Source organism: Onychostruthus taczanowskii, unplaced genomic scaffold (genome assembly GCF_017590055.1).
Source record: "Onychostruthus taczanowskii isolate IOZ18803 unplaced genomic scaffold, ASM1759005v1 scaffold9, whole genome shotgun sequence".
Taxonomy (NCBI): Eukaryota; Metazoa; Chordata; class Aves; order Passeriformes; family Passeridae; genus Onychostruthus; species Onychostruthus taczanowskii.
Window position 1 is genome coordinate 6,279,477 of NW_024506993.1, and position 15,416 is coordinate 6,294,892.

General features: G+C 44.4%; 1 protein-coding gene across 22 annotated transcripts in view; it reads left to right on the forward strand.

Annotated features, from left to right (window-relative positions):
- Positions 1–15,416, forward strand: part of MAGI1 (membrane associated guanylate kinase, WW and PDZ domain containing 1) — a 338,676-nt gene that overhangs the window by 296,837 nt on the left and 26,423 nt on the right. For all 22 annotated transcript variants that reach the window (XM_041425924.1, XM_041425925.1, XM_041425923.1 and 19 more), the window contains 2 exons: positions 4,813–4,844; positions 11,358–11,574. In XM_041425924.1, coding sequence (XP_041281858.1) covers positions 4,813–4,844; positions 11,358–11,574 — 249 coding nt within the window. The remainder of the gene's footprint in view (positions 1–4,812; positions 4,845–11,357; positions 11,575–15,416) is intronic.

Here is a 15,416-nt window from a genome sequence, read left to right on the forward strand (position 1 = left end):
CTTCCATCTACTCTTTTAAATAGTATTTGTCCTTTATTAGAAATTCTTTGGCAATGGATCATAGGGAACCAAGGACATTGCTTTGTCACCACCAATCTCCTGTCCCCTGCCCCCCCAGCAGCACTAATGGCCATTAGCGTTAATTATTTAAAGTTCCTTGTTTTGCACACAGATCAATGTTCAATGCCAGGTATATGGTTGTGCACCCCCTGACTCCAGTACTTTACCTAAACCTCATCTTTCAAAGTGTCTGTTTTCTTTGATACAGCCTTTGGTTTTTATTCAGCACGGTGTAAGTGCTATTTAGAAAGCTTGAAGGTTTTATTTTTTTTTCCAGGCAGGAACATTTTCTCTGTAAATGTTAACCTTGGGACACAGTCCGAAATCTTTATTTTCTTGTGTTTTCCTTCATCTCCAATTAATTTTCAGCACTGGTGCCTTCTGGGCTACAGATGACATAAGGGCAAAACCTCATGGGTGACCTTCCCTCTTAGACTCACCTATAGCTTGTTTTGCTCTTGGATATAGATGGTCCACAATGACCATCCAAGGTGTTGGATGAGTTAAGGGACTCTGAGAAGTGAAGATCTAGAAACAGCTGCTCTTCTCTTTCATGTGCAAAACCACCCCAAAAAAAACCCTTAAGCAGTATGCAGACACTGTAAGCCACACATAAGATGATAGTCAGGCCTCCACACTGGCTCTTAGCAATTCCAGGAGGCTTTGTCCTGTGGGTGGGTTGTGCAAACTACTGGATTGTTCCAACTTCAGCTGAAATCCCATTGAAATGTATAATTTGTGTGTGTATGTGTGATGAAAAGTACACACAGCAGCTGGCCACCACGAGTCCGAGCTGTTGGGGTGGGCTGACTGCATTACTCCTGTAGTGCCTAGAGATAGGTCTTCCTTGGCATTCAACTTTAGATAATTTTGACTTACTATCTCTAAAACACGTGGCTGTGGAACAGGGCATGTTGTGGTGTCCATTTAGGTAATTTTGGAGCACTCGTGGCCTTCTGAGTCCTCACCAGAAGCAGGCCCAGGCTGTGGTGGATTTGTGGTCATTCTGTGTATGCTCAGCAAAGCAGAGTTTGCCATGTTTTGTGGTCTTCCCATGTTACTTAGGTTGCATAAAGACAAAGGAGTTGAAGAAAAAAATGTTCCTTTAAAAATTGCATGTTAGAAACAGCAACACTTGAGGTCAAGTTTTGTCCCATGTGTTCTTCCATGAACTCATCATAAATAGGGTTAGCAACCTTACAGCTTCCCAAAAGTTTTACCACCCAGGACTGCACAGTTAACGCAAATAATATGAAATAAGCTGAATTATGGGTTTAATTCATGGGTCACATCACTCACAACATAACACAGTGTCATGCAACAGAAGCACAGCTCCTCATGGGTAATGGCATTCAGAGTGCTGAAGTCATGCTACAAAACTTGCTTAATGATTTGCGGTTTTTTCCCCTCTGTTACAAAATGTAGTTGAGCAGATGGATGCAGCCAGCTGTACACAGAGCTTTAGGGAGTACTGGGGAGAAAAGAGAGAGGGTTTTGTTAAGATAAATGTAATAATCTCTGTGATAATTAGTTTAATTTAGATCCCTGCATCTGACTCATTTTTGACTAACCTTGTATGAAGTCTTTCTTGCTTTGCTCATGGGTCTGTGAATTTAGTTTGATTACAATCCCTTTTTTTGTTCTTGTGGATTGCTCACTGATCACTGATATTTTTCATTAAGCAGTTGCTTTATTACATTGTTATTTAGAGGGAACTAATTTGTGTTTTCTAATTAATTTAATTCTAGGCACATTTAGTAAGTAGCTACAATGAGCCCATTCAAGGGGTTTTAGGTCATATTGACATTGTTTACCAGATGTGCTCATTTGTTTTAAAACATTGTTAACTCTGTGGTGACAACAGCCCTGTGTGATTGCTTGACTCTTCCATCTTCTCTAATCTGTATCTCCAAAACCCCCCAGAATTAGAAGATGCATTCCAAGTACTAGTGAGAGATGCCTGTAGGTATCAAATCACAGGGAAATTATATTGCAATGTCAGTATAAACTATTACTATTCTGGCTTCTCCTAGCCAGGGATGTGAAGCCATTTATAGAACCACCAAAAAGCTGGAAAATGCCAAAAAGGTGCAGATGGGGTGTTCAGTCTATGCTTGGCCCCATTTACCTCTGAAAAAATTGCAGTGAGGCTTCAGGAGAGAACGGGGCAGCCAGGAGGATGAGCTTCCAAGCAAGGCATGATGGAATGAGCATCATGAGCAGTGATGGAATTCCATGTTAATGCAATCCTAAGGCCAAATTCATGGGCTTGGGAAATGTTTTCAACAGAAGCTTTTTGGAAAAGCTCAGGATTTCCTTCCTAGGGGAGCTTCCAGGATATGGGGGTTATTCATGTTATTCATGTTCATCTCTGTTAAATACTGTATCCATTCCATCATCTGAGTATGAAAGCTCCCCATTACATCTATCATTTGCTCATTTGGCCTGCTGTGCCAGGAACTGGAGTTCTAAAATGAGACCCTAATTAGATGAATAAATAATATTTTCACATGAAAATGTACAGGCAGGTTATTCCCCTGACTGTAAGCTTGTCCCATGAAAACCTACCAACGTTTGTTAGCGTGTTCTGCAGTCACTTATTTTGGTAAGAAGTAAATTATTGCTTGTTCTGCAGCAAAGTCTGGCACAGAGCAGTGACACTGTAAGATTCATTGGCCTCTGAAGGACCCACCAAACAACAGCCTTGATATGTTTTCCTTTATTTTTCAACTGTTTTCCATCTCTTTGGGGTTGGAACAGCCAACATTAATGACAAATTTTGGAGGAAAGGTTTGTTCAGTAGTTCATACTTGCTAAATTTTAACATTTAATGCTGGTGATGCATTGACTGAATTCTGAAAAAATTTGACCCAGCAGCTCACCTGCATTTCTGCTTTATTTTTTTGGAGGGAACATTTAAAATGTTGTTAAATATTTTCTGTCTCGTGCTGGTCTGTTAAAGGTGTATGTGTGCATGGGGATGTTTTCTGTGTATTGATTTAATAGGAAAGATCATCTCTTGGGAGGGGAGAGTAAATGTGTGTGCATGCATGTGGAATGAGGGAGAGAGAGAAGAGAATCTCTGTCTGTGATAAATGATGCCTGTTAAAAATGTGATTTGCCAGAGGTTATGAAGTGTTTTCCTCTTTAAGGGTATTATACAGACACAGTCCCCATCAGCAGAAATGAAGCTGCAGTCTTGATTGTTTAGTTCAAACAGTTTGATGTTTCATTGTCCCTCAATCAATCAGTGCCTGGAGGGATATCAGCTATTGGCTGGGAATGCATCAGAGTGACATGTAGAGCAGAGATATTCCTCAAAAGCTTGAAAATATTTCATTTAAAATACTCCTTACAGTATGCATCCCAGCCTGAGAGCAGCAGCAAAGTGAGCTCTGATTATCATTTTTAATTGTGGATCTTCCCTATTCAGTGCTAACATCTCCCAAATTACCTTAAAATAAGGATCTTCCTAGACAGATTTGTAATTCTCTCGCACTGTTTGTTTTATTCTCTGTGTAAAAGTTATATGAGGGCATGGGGTTTAGAATCAACAGAATGCATAAAGTAGAAAACGTAATGCGGCATAAATGCCACATAAATCACATCCTAAAGACAAAAGCAGATTTCAAACATCTGAATTACTGAGCACTTAATGTGGAGTGTAATCTGTGGTTTGGTTTATGTTTGTTTCTGGAGTGTCACACAGAGAAAAAAAAATACAGGGGGGTTCCTCTCTCTTCCAACACCAGGGGGAAAAGGGAGGTCTTGACCCCAAGAGCTTTTCCTGCATTGTAGGTAAATCCCCAGACAAGTGTCTCCTTTGCTGCTGGCAACTAGGCTATATGCACAAGTAGCTGATTGAAATATCACTTGAGTTCTCTTGCTCATCACAGACTGAGTAAGAGGCTGCTTCAAAATGCAAAATTACCCTTGAAAAAACCTTCTCTGGTGCCCTCCCGGTGTTTTTTCCTTTACATCACCTGCAATCTCTGTAAGCCCTGCTCCTCCAAGCTCCCTAGCATCCCCCCCAGGGGTCAGGGCACTGGTAGTGCTGTTCTCAAGCCACAGCTCTCTGAAATTGTACCTAACAGATAAAATCTCAAAGATTTCCACTTAGGATGGACAGGAAGGAAAACCTGTGTTTTTTCAGTAACATTCATAATTGTAGGGAGAAAAGCTTTTTCTTCCTCACGCTTTTGTTTTCCTCTGCCCAGCCCACACCTCTCGGCTCAAACCCAAAGCACATCTTCCCTTCAAAAAAAAAAAAAAAAAAATTAAATTTCTAGAGAAATACTTTTTAAAAAATCAACCTGTTTCCCCTGCGCCGCTGCGATTGGTCCGATCAAAAGCGCCGAGCCGATAGCGTCAAGAGGAAAGAGCCCCAGCTTAATTGTGAGCTAAACCTCCTGTAATCCAGGGGAGCATTTGAGATTCTGCCCAGGCAGGCGCTGGGTTTGGGCAGCCGCTGAGGGCTGTGGGTTTCTCTCGCAGCCTCCCAGCTCTGCAGCACAAGGCAGCATAGCTAATGCAGAGAGCTCTCCCCCCGCTGCCTCTTCCCTGGCTCTCGCTCGCTCTGCCTCTCGCCGGGCTTTGATTCGATATGAACAGACTGCTAACTCCAGTGCCAGAGCGAGAGCTGACATAACTCTGCAGATGGCTACCTTCGGATGATACACCTAGGGATTTTTTCTTTAAGGGAAGGTAACGCTTAATGCTAATGTGTGTTTTTCCCTTGTTGCCATTTTTCAGGACTGCCGGTCCCAAAGAAGAGCCCAAAGTCGGTAAGCACTTTTCAGCTACTATTTCTGTCTGTTTGTCTGCTTTGAAGGAGAAAAGCATGGGTTTGCCTTGTTTGCTTTCTGGGTCTCGATTGTTTTAAGTTGTCTTTCTGTTGCAACCATGATTACCTTGCATGGCTCCTGCTGCATGGGGAGATGAGAGGGGGATGCAGTACGGAAGCGGGACTTGTTTGCAAATAAAGCCTCAGGTTTACAAATCTGCTTCCCTGACAGATGAGCTTCTCTATCGTTTAACTTACGGGGGAAAAAAAAAAAAAAGCTATTGTTTCCTTTTGGAAAGATGGGAGGCTCCACCTTCTTGCTAGATACCAAATCCTGTCGGGTGCTCATAGGCACCAACCTTTTCCATTAACTCAATGAGTTTTCTTGGGAACCTTTGGCTGAATTATTAACAGGAGGGAAAGCATGCACCTTGTCAGGAGAGACAAAGCATGAACAGAGGATGGCTACAGTTCCCAGGGAATACAGCCAGCTGTCCGAGTGCTCCAGCTGCTCTGGAGGCATTTCCATACTGAGCAGGATTGTCCTGCAGGTGTAAGATTCCGCAAATTTTAGAAAAACAACAACAGAACAATATTTTCTTGTCCCCACGAATGTATTTCCATGTAAAGCTGTTACCTGGAAACATCTTAGCATCTCAGCTAGCAGCACAGAAGCTGTGATCTCCAGTATTGTTAAAGCTCCATGAATGATATTATGGAAGAAATTAATGTGCTATTTGTATGCAACAAAAAGCAATGTTTTATTTTTAAAGGGAATGAAATACCTAAAGCCTGAAAGTTTGCAGTTATCTGTCAAGAGTGGGGGAGAGACAAAATTCTCTGCCAGGAGCTTTGGGGAAGCAAACCAAGTGAGGTATTTGCCGTGCTGTAAGATGGTGTGAAACTTCACCAACAGTCCCTGGTGGTGCCAAAACCTGCAGCTGGGCACAGCCAGCCTCGCTGCAAACCTGGGCAAGAGGTTTAGGAGGCGGCTGAGCAGAAAGCTCTTGCTTTTAATACGAGCTCTCTGCTCATCCAAAAAGAAAACCCTGAAATAATTAATGTGATTCTGATGGCTTAGGGCAGCGCTGATTAAAGTCATGTGAGCCCAGGCCTCTACCATTGTCAGCTCGCATTAATGTTGGGAGGCAGAAGTGCGGGGTGCGCTCCGCGCGGGTCGCAGCGCTGTCAGCCCTGCCCGCTCGCCGCTGTCACACGCGGGGGCTGTTTCAGCCCTCGCTGAGCCAGGAGCGAGTGTGTAAAACACAGACGTGTCTGGCACGTTTCTGTTCCCTGCCTCCACTTTCTCCCCCGGTCAGAGCAGGATTGGCTGCACGCAATCCGGGCTATGACTTCTGTCATTAAACCAGCCCTAATCCATCAGCCTCGGTCTTCCCGAAGCGTGGATGCTCCCACTTTGCCACACACACAGCGGGATCCTGCTGTGTCAGGCACCTCTCTGGCTGACAGATATGCACAGTGAAAATCTGAGCAGCATGTAAATCCATGGCAGGATAATCCAGTCTTGGTGAACAAAGAGGCTGCTTACAAACAGGTGTAGCTGTGCAACAGCAGATTTCCCTCTACTGTTTGCTCTGGAGAACCTGTCAGCCCGGGGAAAGCTGACATTCCTTTGTGTGCCTCTCCCAAGCCTTTTCAGGGCTTCTTCAGTGATTTTTCCCTACGGTCCTAGGTGGTGCTGTTGCCTCTAAAGTGCAGGATTCCCAAAAGGCAGAGCCTCCTGTTCCCCTGGCTGCACAGGGGGTCATCACCAGCGCGGTTAGCAGTGGTGTTGTACTCACTGCAGCATCGTGCAGCAGCTTCAGTGGGCAGCTGCTCCTCGGAGGGCAGAGCCCCTGCAGCCGCTGCTTCCTCCCCAGGCATCGCTGACATGTGGGGACTGAGCGTGGAAACCTGGGGCAAAGTGCCTCGAGGCATCTCCAGGTGGATTTACACCAGTCCCAGAGCTCGTGTGGCCAAGGCAACAGTCAGAGGCAGGGAAGAGATGGTGTCTAACACTGTCCTTGTTTGTTGAAGGGTTGCTGCTCCACTGCAGGGAGTGGGGAGTCCAGCCTGACCTTCCTGGCCATGAGGATTCCCACTCATGACAGGCAGGAGCCAGTCCTGCCCCTCTGGCACGGTCTGGGATCCCCTCTCTGAACTGTGCCTGTGTGTTTCCCGGGGATGCCTCAATCCCAGGGACTCCCAGTTTGCTGCTGCACTGGCAGTGATGGGGTGAATGCAGGAGCTGCCATCAGAGCTGTGTGCCAGGGGCTGTCTCAGCACAGCACAGCTGTGGGGCTTGGGGGGATGTGCTGCCCATTGCCCCCATGCCCTTTGCTCGACATTTCCCTTTTCCAGCATTCCTTGTACAAAAGAACAGCTGCAGTTGAGGACAGCACACACAGAGCTGGGAGCAGTTGGCTTTGATCTTACCTTGTGCTTGTCTTTTGTTTCTTCTGCTGCATCAGGGAAGTCACGACTCAGGTGTCCATCTTCTGCTTTGCTCAGGAGATGTACCCTCTCTCTTTCCCAAAGCCCAGACACATTCCCCACTTACTGCCAGTGGCTGCTTTTCCTTAAACAAATCCTATTTTCTGTTCTCAGCCCCCAGTCCTGTATTCCCCAAAGGCCAACTTCAGGCTGTTGGTACCTCCTGGCTGTGGTGAGTTGTTGAAGCTGGGAGAGATTTGTTGGTGCTGGAGCTGTGACACAGCCTGGGAAGTTTCTTGCCTTCAGCTCAGTTTGCTGGGCTGTATTTGTCAGTCTGTGTGTATCTTCTGACAAACTTTGCTGTTCTCAGATTTTAAGGAGAGTTTTTCAACCTTGGTGAGGGAGCTAAATTAGTAAAAAAACTCCTTTCCAGCCATACATAGGACTGGACATGTCCAAGTTCTTTATTCCCTCACCAAGGGCATGGTCCCAGCAGCTCTCTGTGCTGCTCCTTTTTTTTTTTTTAATTTCCCATTGATGATTTTTTTAGATGAAAATAGATAACATTTTGCATTGAACATCTGGAGATATACATTCTAAGCATGAAAATCTCTAGTATAGCATTTTCCCCTGCAATTATCCTGGTATATCATGGACGAAAACAAACTTTTTTTTTTTTTTTTTTTTTTTTTTTTCTCCTTGTTGCTTGCATCAAAACACTCCACAAGGGGGCAAAGATTCCCACTTCCAGCTCAGTTTGCTGTCACTGCCAGGACCAGCTTCTCCAAAAAGCTTTACAGGACAAAATCTGCAGCTAGATCATCAGAAGATGGGATCACTGCAGGGGGAATAAAATGCTAAGCTCTTCCAAAAATCTGATGTTTTTCTTTTGGATTTAAATAAGTGCATTGTCAGCACAACTGACTTGTGACCAAAAATGCAATTCCTATGCACAGCTAGTCCTGGACAAGAGATTTACCACATTTTTTGGGTGGATAAGCAGCACCAGGGGCTCTGCCAATGTCCTGATTTTGCCAGGAAGAGAAATTGGTTCCACAGCGAGTCTGTACAAGTGTATGTACAGCCCTCTTCATTCAGAGCCCAGGGGCTTGGGTAGGGCATGAGAAGCTCCAGCTTCCCATGTATTTATTTTGTCATGGCTGTGAGACAGAATCAGTATTTTATCCCATCACCTGTATTTAAGTGTCCAGTCTGCCTAAATGGACTCGAGGTAGTCACCATAGCCTTGATTTCTAGCCCTTACCTTTTGGTGAAGGTCCTTCTGGTGAACCACTGATGCTTATCAGCAGCTCTGGAGAAGATCAGTCAGGCATCAGGGCTGCGCAGGCAGTTCAGTGTCCCATGCTCTTCCGAGCTCCTGGCAGAAGTCTGTACAGTTCAGCTGACACTGAAAACCATGATCAGCACCCCAGGGTGAGCTCAGAACCTCCTGCTCTGCCACCAGCCAGACCCTGAGCTCCTCTGCTGCTTTCCTGAGCAGAAAGGAGCTGGGTGTGAGCTAAGCAAGCTGGACAGGAAGATTCAGACCCAGGAGGATTGCTCCTGAAGCTGGGCACAAGGCAGGAGATGGACAAGCCATCCTTTGGTTGGCATTTGGTCAGCTCATCCCTCTTGGGAATGCTGTTTGTTTAATGAGACAAACTTCATCTGAGCAGTGCCCATAGCAGGGACCACGGTGGGCAGACCCCTGCAATTCCTGATGGCTGTGATGTGTTGAAGCTGCTGCAACATGTGAATAGAAGTTTGGCCCCAAACCTTTTTGGCCTCCTCTGGTGATATGAAAGTCAATAAATATTGTCTTGGATTAATTTAATTACATACATTCTTTATTACCATGGTTATGTTGCCCCTGCTCTGGTCCCCTCTCAACCTCCTAAATAGAGATGTTTCAGGCTTTTTGAAGGAGTTATTTTTCAGAAAACCACCAATCCTGCTAAAGAGGTTATCTCACCTATTTTTAAAAAATACCTATTTTTACAATTGCTACTCTAGTTTACTTAGAGGTACTTTTGCTTGAGATGTGCTGATACTTCCACTTGCAATCCAAATACAAAACAGAATTCAGTTTGTTCAAAATGTAAACCTTGTCTATCAGAAAGTGAGAGCACTTTTTGAAGTTCAAACTTTGTTTCCTTTTAAATCAGAAAGCTTTCAGAGAGTTCTCATTATTTCCCTAAGGGCTGAATAAAGCTTCACTTTTTAGTCCCTGTCCTCCACATTCTGTAACCAGCTATTTCCAGTGAGATTGGCTGAAGTTTCACAAGATTCTTGTAGTTATTTTAGTAGTTTGGCCAAACAAACCAATCCAGATGGCTGAACTGAGAGATGGTTTGTTTTTTTTTTAAAGTTGATTATCCCCAGCATAGCTGTTTTAAAACGCCTTCATTAAAAATTGAAGGGCTGCATGTGAATTAGCTTCATTTACCACTTAAAAAGCTAAAAATGTTGGAAACTGGTTCAGATATTTGTATTTGAAAGTTTGCAGATGAGTAATCACAGCAGGTAAGCTTAGTTGAAAATTGCTTTAAAGGACAAAGGCAATTTCACATTCTAGTCAATCGAGATACCCTTTAAAAAGATGCTGGTGGTGGATCAACAACTTGAATGCAAGGCTGAAAGGTCAACATTATTTGGGCTGTTGAAGCTGAGATTTTTTCTCAGTGTAAACCTGAAGAATGTGCAACCTCACAATAATTTTACCTGGGTTTTGGGGTTTTTTTAAGAAGAGAGCTCTTTTTATGATTACTTTCTCCTCTGTACTTAATTCAGCTGTTCTGTGATGGAGCATTGGCAGCCTGGGGTCTCATTATTCAGAGTGAGCCAAGGGGTGCCCAGACCAGTGGCCAGTGAGCCCCCCATGCTGATCCAGTCTGTGTCTGCTGCTGGTTTCTGCCCCTACCCCAGCCTGGGTTCCTAGAGAGAAATACCTGAAAGCACAGATTTCTGTCGTGGTGTTTTCAGATACCCTCTGCCAGCAGGAGGCTTAAATTCACGCCTGAGGCTTATTGGTGTTTGTAGCCCCCTTTTAGCTGGGAAACAGTGGATGTTGGATAAACAACCTGTGGGATGCTGTTTTTGCAGCCACCCTCTGTGTCTCAGCAGCCCTGGGAGAACAGCTCCCTGTTCCAGAGCAGGTGGGAGATTGCACTCAGCCTTGGTGACAATCCAAGGTTCATCTGAAAAGAGCATTAAAAAGCATTTGCTGCACAGTGTGGGGAGCTCTTGTTGAGGATTTTGCTGCATATTGACTAGTACAAATCCTGGCAATGCAAATGTGACTCATGCTTCATTTGAGCACGCAGTTGTGAATTTAAGATCTATATACCTTGCTTAGCTAAATAGTAAGCAGTCAGAACTCTTGACATGCTACTTTGGAATAAGCCCTGAGTTTAGATGGATGCATTTTTTCCTGTTTTCATATACTTAATTAAAACAAATTAAACTTCAAATAGACATTTTCACATTTGTTAAGGTCTGCAGAAGTCCCTTGGATGCTCTGGGGAGCAGAGCCATTAAAGGGGTACTCAGATGTCCACAGACTTGTAACGTGGGGAGTTGCAAGAGCTGCAGAGGAAAAGTGATCTTGCATAGTAAGGGTTGTGTTTGAATCTGTTTCAAAGAGACAGTCTAAGTTTTCACATTTAAATCTGGTAGTTCTTCCATTTTCTTTCAGGCTCAAGTTAGACCCACATGTTATCTGAATAGAACGTTGTTGAGATTTTCTGCCTTAATTCAGGAAAAAATAAGTACGCTGAAACTAGTAACCTATAATGAGATTTAGATCTCTCTTATGTGTGAGATGGAAAAATGCTTTTTTTTTAATGATGAATTACTTTGTTTTGTGTATCTCTTTCTGTCAGTCTGCCTATCAGAACCTGTCACCGGGGAATTCAGCTGTACCCAGCATTAACTGAGTAGCAGCAAAACTGTGACTTATATATTTACTTATGTGCATGCAGAAAAGCCTGATCAAAGAAGGGAGAAAAATTGATGGAAAACACCCACTCAGCGACCAATAACCGTCTGTTCTCTCCCTTTCCACTCGCTCTCTTCCTTACAGCAACCACTTGAAAGGAAAGACAGCCAAAACAGTTCCCAGCAGAGCGTCTCCAGCCACCGCAGCGGGCACACCGCGTCCCCCGCGCACAGCACCCAGGTGCTGCCCGACTACGCCGCCCCGGAGGCGCCGGCCGCCGACCAGCCGGACACTTCTGGGCAGAAAAAGCCAGATCCATTCAAAATCTGGGCCCAGTCCAGGAGCATGTATGAAAGCCGACGTGAGTATGAAGCAGGTGTAGTTGCTAAGGCTACGGCTCCGGCAGCTGCTCCCTGTGTGTTTTCTTTGCGAAGAAATGAATCTTTTTTTGGTTTCTTGCTGGAAATGTAGGGATTCTGCTGGTTGATTTGGTGTCTGTCAGTGAGATACACTTGGTAGAGCTGCAGTTTGCTGTCTCACGAGGATTGGGTTTAGATCATCTTTAGGAAAGGGTGCTTAGACCAAAGCTTAATATGAAAAATCCCTTTAAAATTAAAGACTGTTCTTTCCCCTATGTTTATATTGTGCTTTTAAATTAGGCTGGAGGAGAATTTTCAAGTTTGTTATCCAGATCCTAACCTCTTTTTTGAGGTTGAGACTCATAATCTGATATGCATAGGAATTTCAGTAAGGAGGGGAAGTATTTAGTTTGCTGAAATTCATATCAGATGCTTTTCAGCCTCACTCTGGGGAGGAGAAAATCCAGCTGAGCCATTTTACTTTGACCAGAGTGGACACTTTAACAATACAGATATTAAATGCATATTGTAAGTGGCTTTTATGGCAATTAATAATCTGCACACTTGGCTAATAATTCAGCAGGGTTTTGACTCTGTTCCAGCACTATAAATGTGGTTTCAATCAGTTTCTTCTCGGGAAACAAAATAAACACATTGGCTTTGCTTTAATTGCACTGCTGAAGATGATTAAATCTGTAAAAGCTTCTTAAAGAGTTAGAGTGTTAGGTTCATTTTGAAAGTCAGTAGTTACTTTAGTTAGAGAAAAGGGAGTTTCAAATTCTTAGTGCTCTGAGAGTATCACCTGCAGTTTGATTTTATTGTCTAACTGGAAATTGGTAAAACCAGTAAGAAATTAACCTTTACCTCAGAAAGAAAAATGGTAGGACTTTTTTTCGCTGATGAAATGAATCACTTTGAAGTCTTATATCCTGGGAAAATTAAATCATGAGTCACAGTTTCTTGGCTGAAGATGCATCTCTTTGGATTGAATGTCTCAGCAATGCAGTTTGTAGGTGTCTCTGCTTTTGTGCTCTGCCTCCTTTCCCATCCTTTCCTAAGGATTGGGTGTACTGACCCTGCGGGCTCTCGGGCTGGGTCACGCTGATCTGCAGAGTGCAGTGACAGAACTTCTGTGTGCAGCTCATTGAAACAGGAGAAAAGGGTGAGAGCTGAGGGACAGCAGCTGCTGAGCCCTGCAGAGCTGTGGGCAGAGCTCCTCCTTCTCCTGCCTGGCTGGACAAGTGTCCCATGGCACTGGCCTTCCCTCTGCCCAGCCCGCGTGGTTCCTGCTGGCACTGTGCTGCCATTGCCTCTGACCCCCTGCAGCTACTTAGCTAATTTCTAACTAACTGTTTAACTCATACTAATTAGTCATTAGTATCAGCTTAGCAGCCTTAACTCCTGCCTGTCTTTCCTGATAAAAACCAAGACTGAGCTGGAGAAAGCCTGAAGTGCACAGGCAGGCAGTCACCCTTCTGTGTCACCTCCAGCACCATGTGCTAAATCCTCCCTCGTTCCTCAATGGCTGCAGTTATCCTGTAGAGGTTTTGTCCTTGGCTGAGTCTAGAGCCCTTCCAGGGGCCTTTTCACAATCTCTTAACTGCTGGCTTCCCACTCCCCATCTTTTCCTGTGCCACAATCCTCACTGCTTGGGCCTGTCGCTAGACTGCTGCACCCCTTCAGCTTCCCTGGCTCACCTTTCCATAGTCCAGCATCTCTGTAGTGGGGCTGATCCTCTTCTCCTGCTTCAGTCCTTGTCTCTTGCCTCTTCTACCAGATAAAACCTGTTTGAACATTGGTGCTCTTCTATGACCCTTTCATCCCATTGCTGTTCCCTTCCAGGAAGGTGTTTTTCTGAGATTTCTTGGTTTCATAGATAGGGGTTCTTTGGAGAATGGTAGAAATGTGATATGGTCATATCTCCTTTTAAACCATTAGAGGTGCCCAAGAGCCTGTGAATTTCCAACCCTAAGCTGGAGTGAAACACATTCCCTGGGGATTAACCTGCACTCTTAGCTAGTGACATGGCTTTGCTGTGGGTAATGAAATGTGAAGAAAAGCAGGAAAGATAAGTGAAAAATTGAGTTGGATGTGCTCTGTCTACTTTTGTGTTCTGATCCCAAAGCATGACTGGTGGTTTTACTTCGAGGTCAGTGGTCAGCTCCTCCTTGCCTCACCAAGTCCTTATTTATCACCAGTCTCTTAAGTAGAGTCTGTGGTTCACAGCTGAAACCTGGCTCTGCTGCCCAGGGGGCTTGGGGTGAAGCCCTGTGTTTCTTTGCCTTTCTTACGAGCCTGAATCATCCCTTTGAGACTCATTCCCAGTTTTTACCAAGCTTGGCTTTCAGGTTATATATAGGGAGCTCTGCTGACACTGAGCATCAGAGTGTGTGATGGGAGGAACCATTCCCCGGGAACTCCAGTTCCATCTTTCAGCTCCACGTGTGCTGTTCTTCATGTTTTTACCCAGCTACAGTCAGATTTAATTCTGGTGCCACCTTTGGCTGGTGTGGAAACAGTCCTGTCTTCTCTTTCTCTTTTACTTGGGCACCCATTCCCTCAGGCTTTGGGGCTGTCATCTCCAATGACAGCTTTGGGTTCTGGGTGTGACTCTCTGCAGCCTTCTGATGGAGGTGTGAGCAGAACTAAGTGAATATCTTATGCACAGCAGGAGGATGTCACCCTAGTGCCAGGGCTGAGGGTGGGTGACACATCCAGTCACCAGGGAATTTGGTGGGTTCTAGAAGGTTCCACCACTGGAGTAGCCCCAGCACAGCTCTTCTGACGCTCAGGCCAGGGCTTGCCTGCTGGTAATTGCTGGCCTTAAATTTTAAAAATTCTGAAAAGGGTTATAGGATATTCTTCTATAGAGTGTTCTTCAGGGTTTTGAGTCCTCAGCAAGTGGACTGACAAACAGGAGCAAGCTTTTGTGTTGAGGTACATGATAAATTTTAAAAGGACAGAATTTTAGAGCGTTAGATCATCTTAAGTGTTTTATTTTGTCCCATTTTTGAAATTGTTGAGCATAAAAAGAGCATAGTGCAGTTTTTCAAGTGCATTTGACACAAGCAGAAGAATTCATTAGCTCCAGCCCAGACAGACTTTTTTTTTCATCTAAAAATAATATTGTAAAGAGGTTTTATTCAGTATATGAATTTTTCTTCTCCAAGATATTTCTGAGAAGTACAGAATCTGTAATGAATACCTATTGCCTTTTTCTCTGGGAAAGCATCCCACTGTTACTTACATAATAATAAGAATGCAGACACAGAAAGCAAAGGCAACATTTTAATATTTCAGAATTTCTAAAATTCCTTCCTCCTCTACTTGAGTTGTCTTTGGATCAGTATTTCCTTCAAAAAGACTGTATTTGCCTTAAGTGACCTGTCTCACTGAAGTCATTGGAGAGCACCCTTAGGTTGAAAAGCACCAGCTAACTCATAATTGTGTAAAAGCGTGTGTTTTTATTATTTACTCAAAGCATCTTAATATCAGAAAGTGCTCCAGTTCTGCGGAGGAGAGCCACAGACGTTGCTTGTTTAGGGGAAGAAAAAAACAGAACAAAAATTAAGCTGGAATTAATAATGCAAAGCTAAGGAAAGGCTCCATCACTGTTTCTGGACTGGCTGAGGGGAAGCAGATTAGAACTGCAACTTTATTCCACAAATGTGGGTTAAAGTTCCTTCATGTGGGGCTCCCCAGGGTGAGGGGATCAGCCCTGCAAGGTGCTGAGTGTTTGGGCTCGGCTCCAAGGAAGCTTATTTTCAAGCTGTAAACCCAAAGGCGTGCTTTAAGGCTAAGGCTGAGCTCAGATGCTGTGCTGCAGTCTGGCCCAGAGTGACCA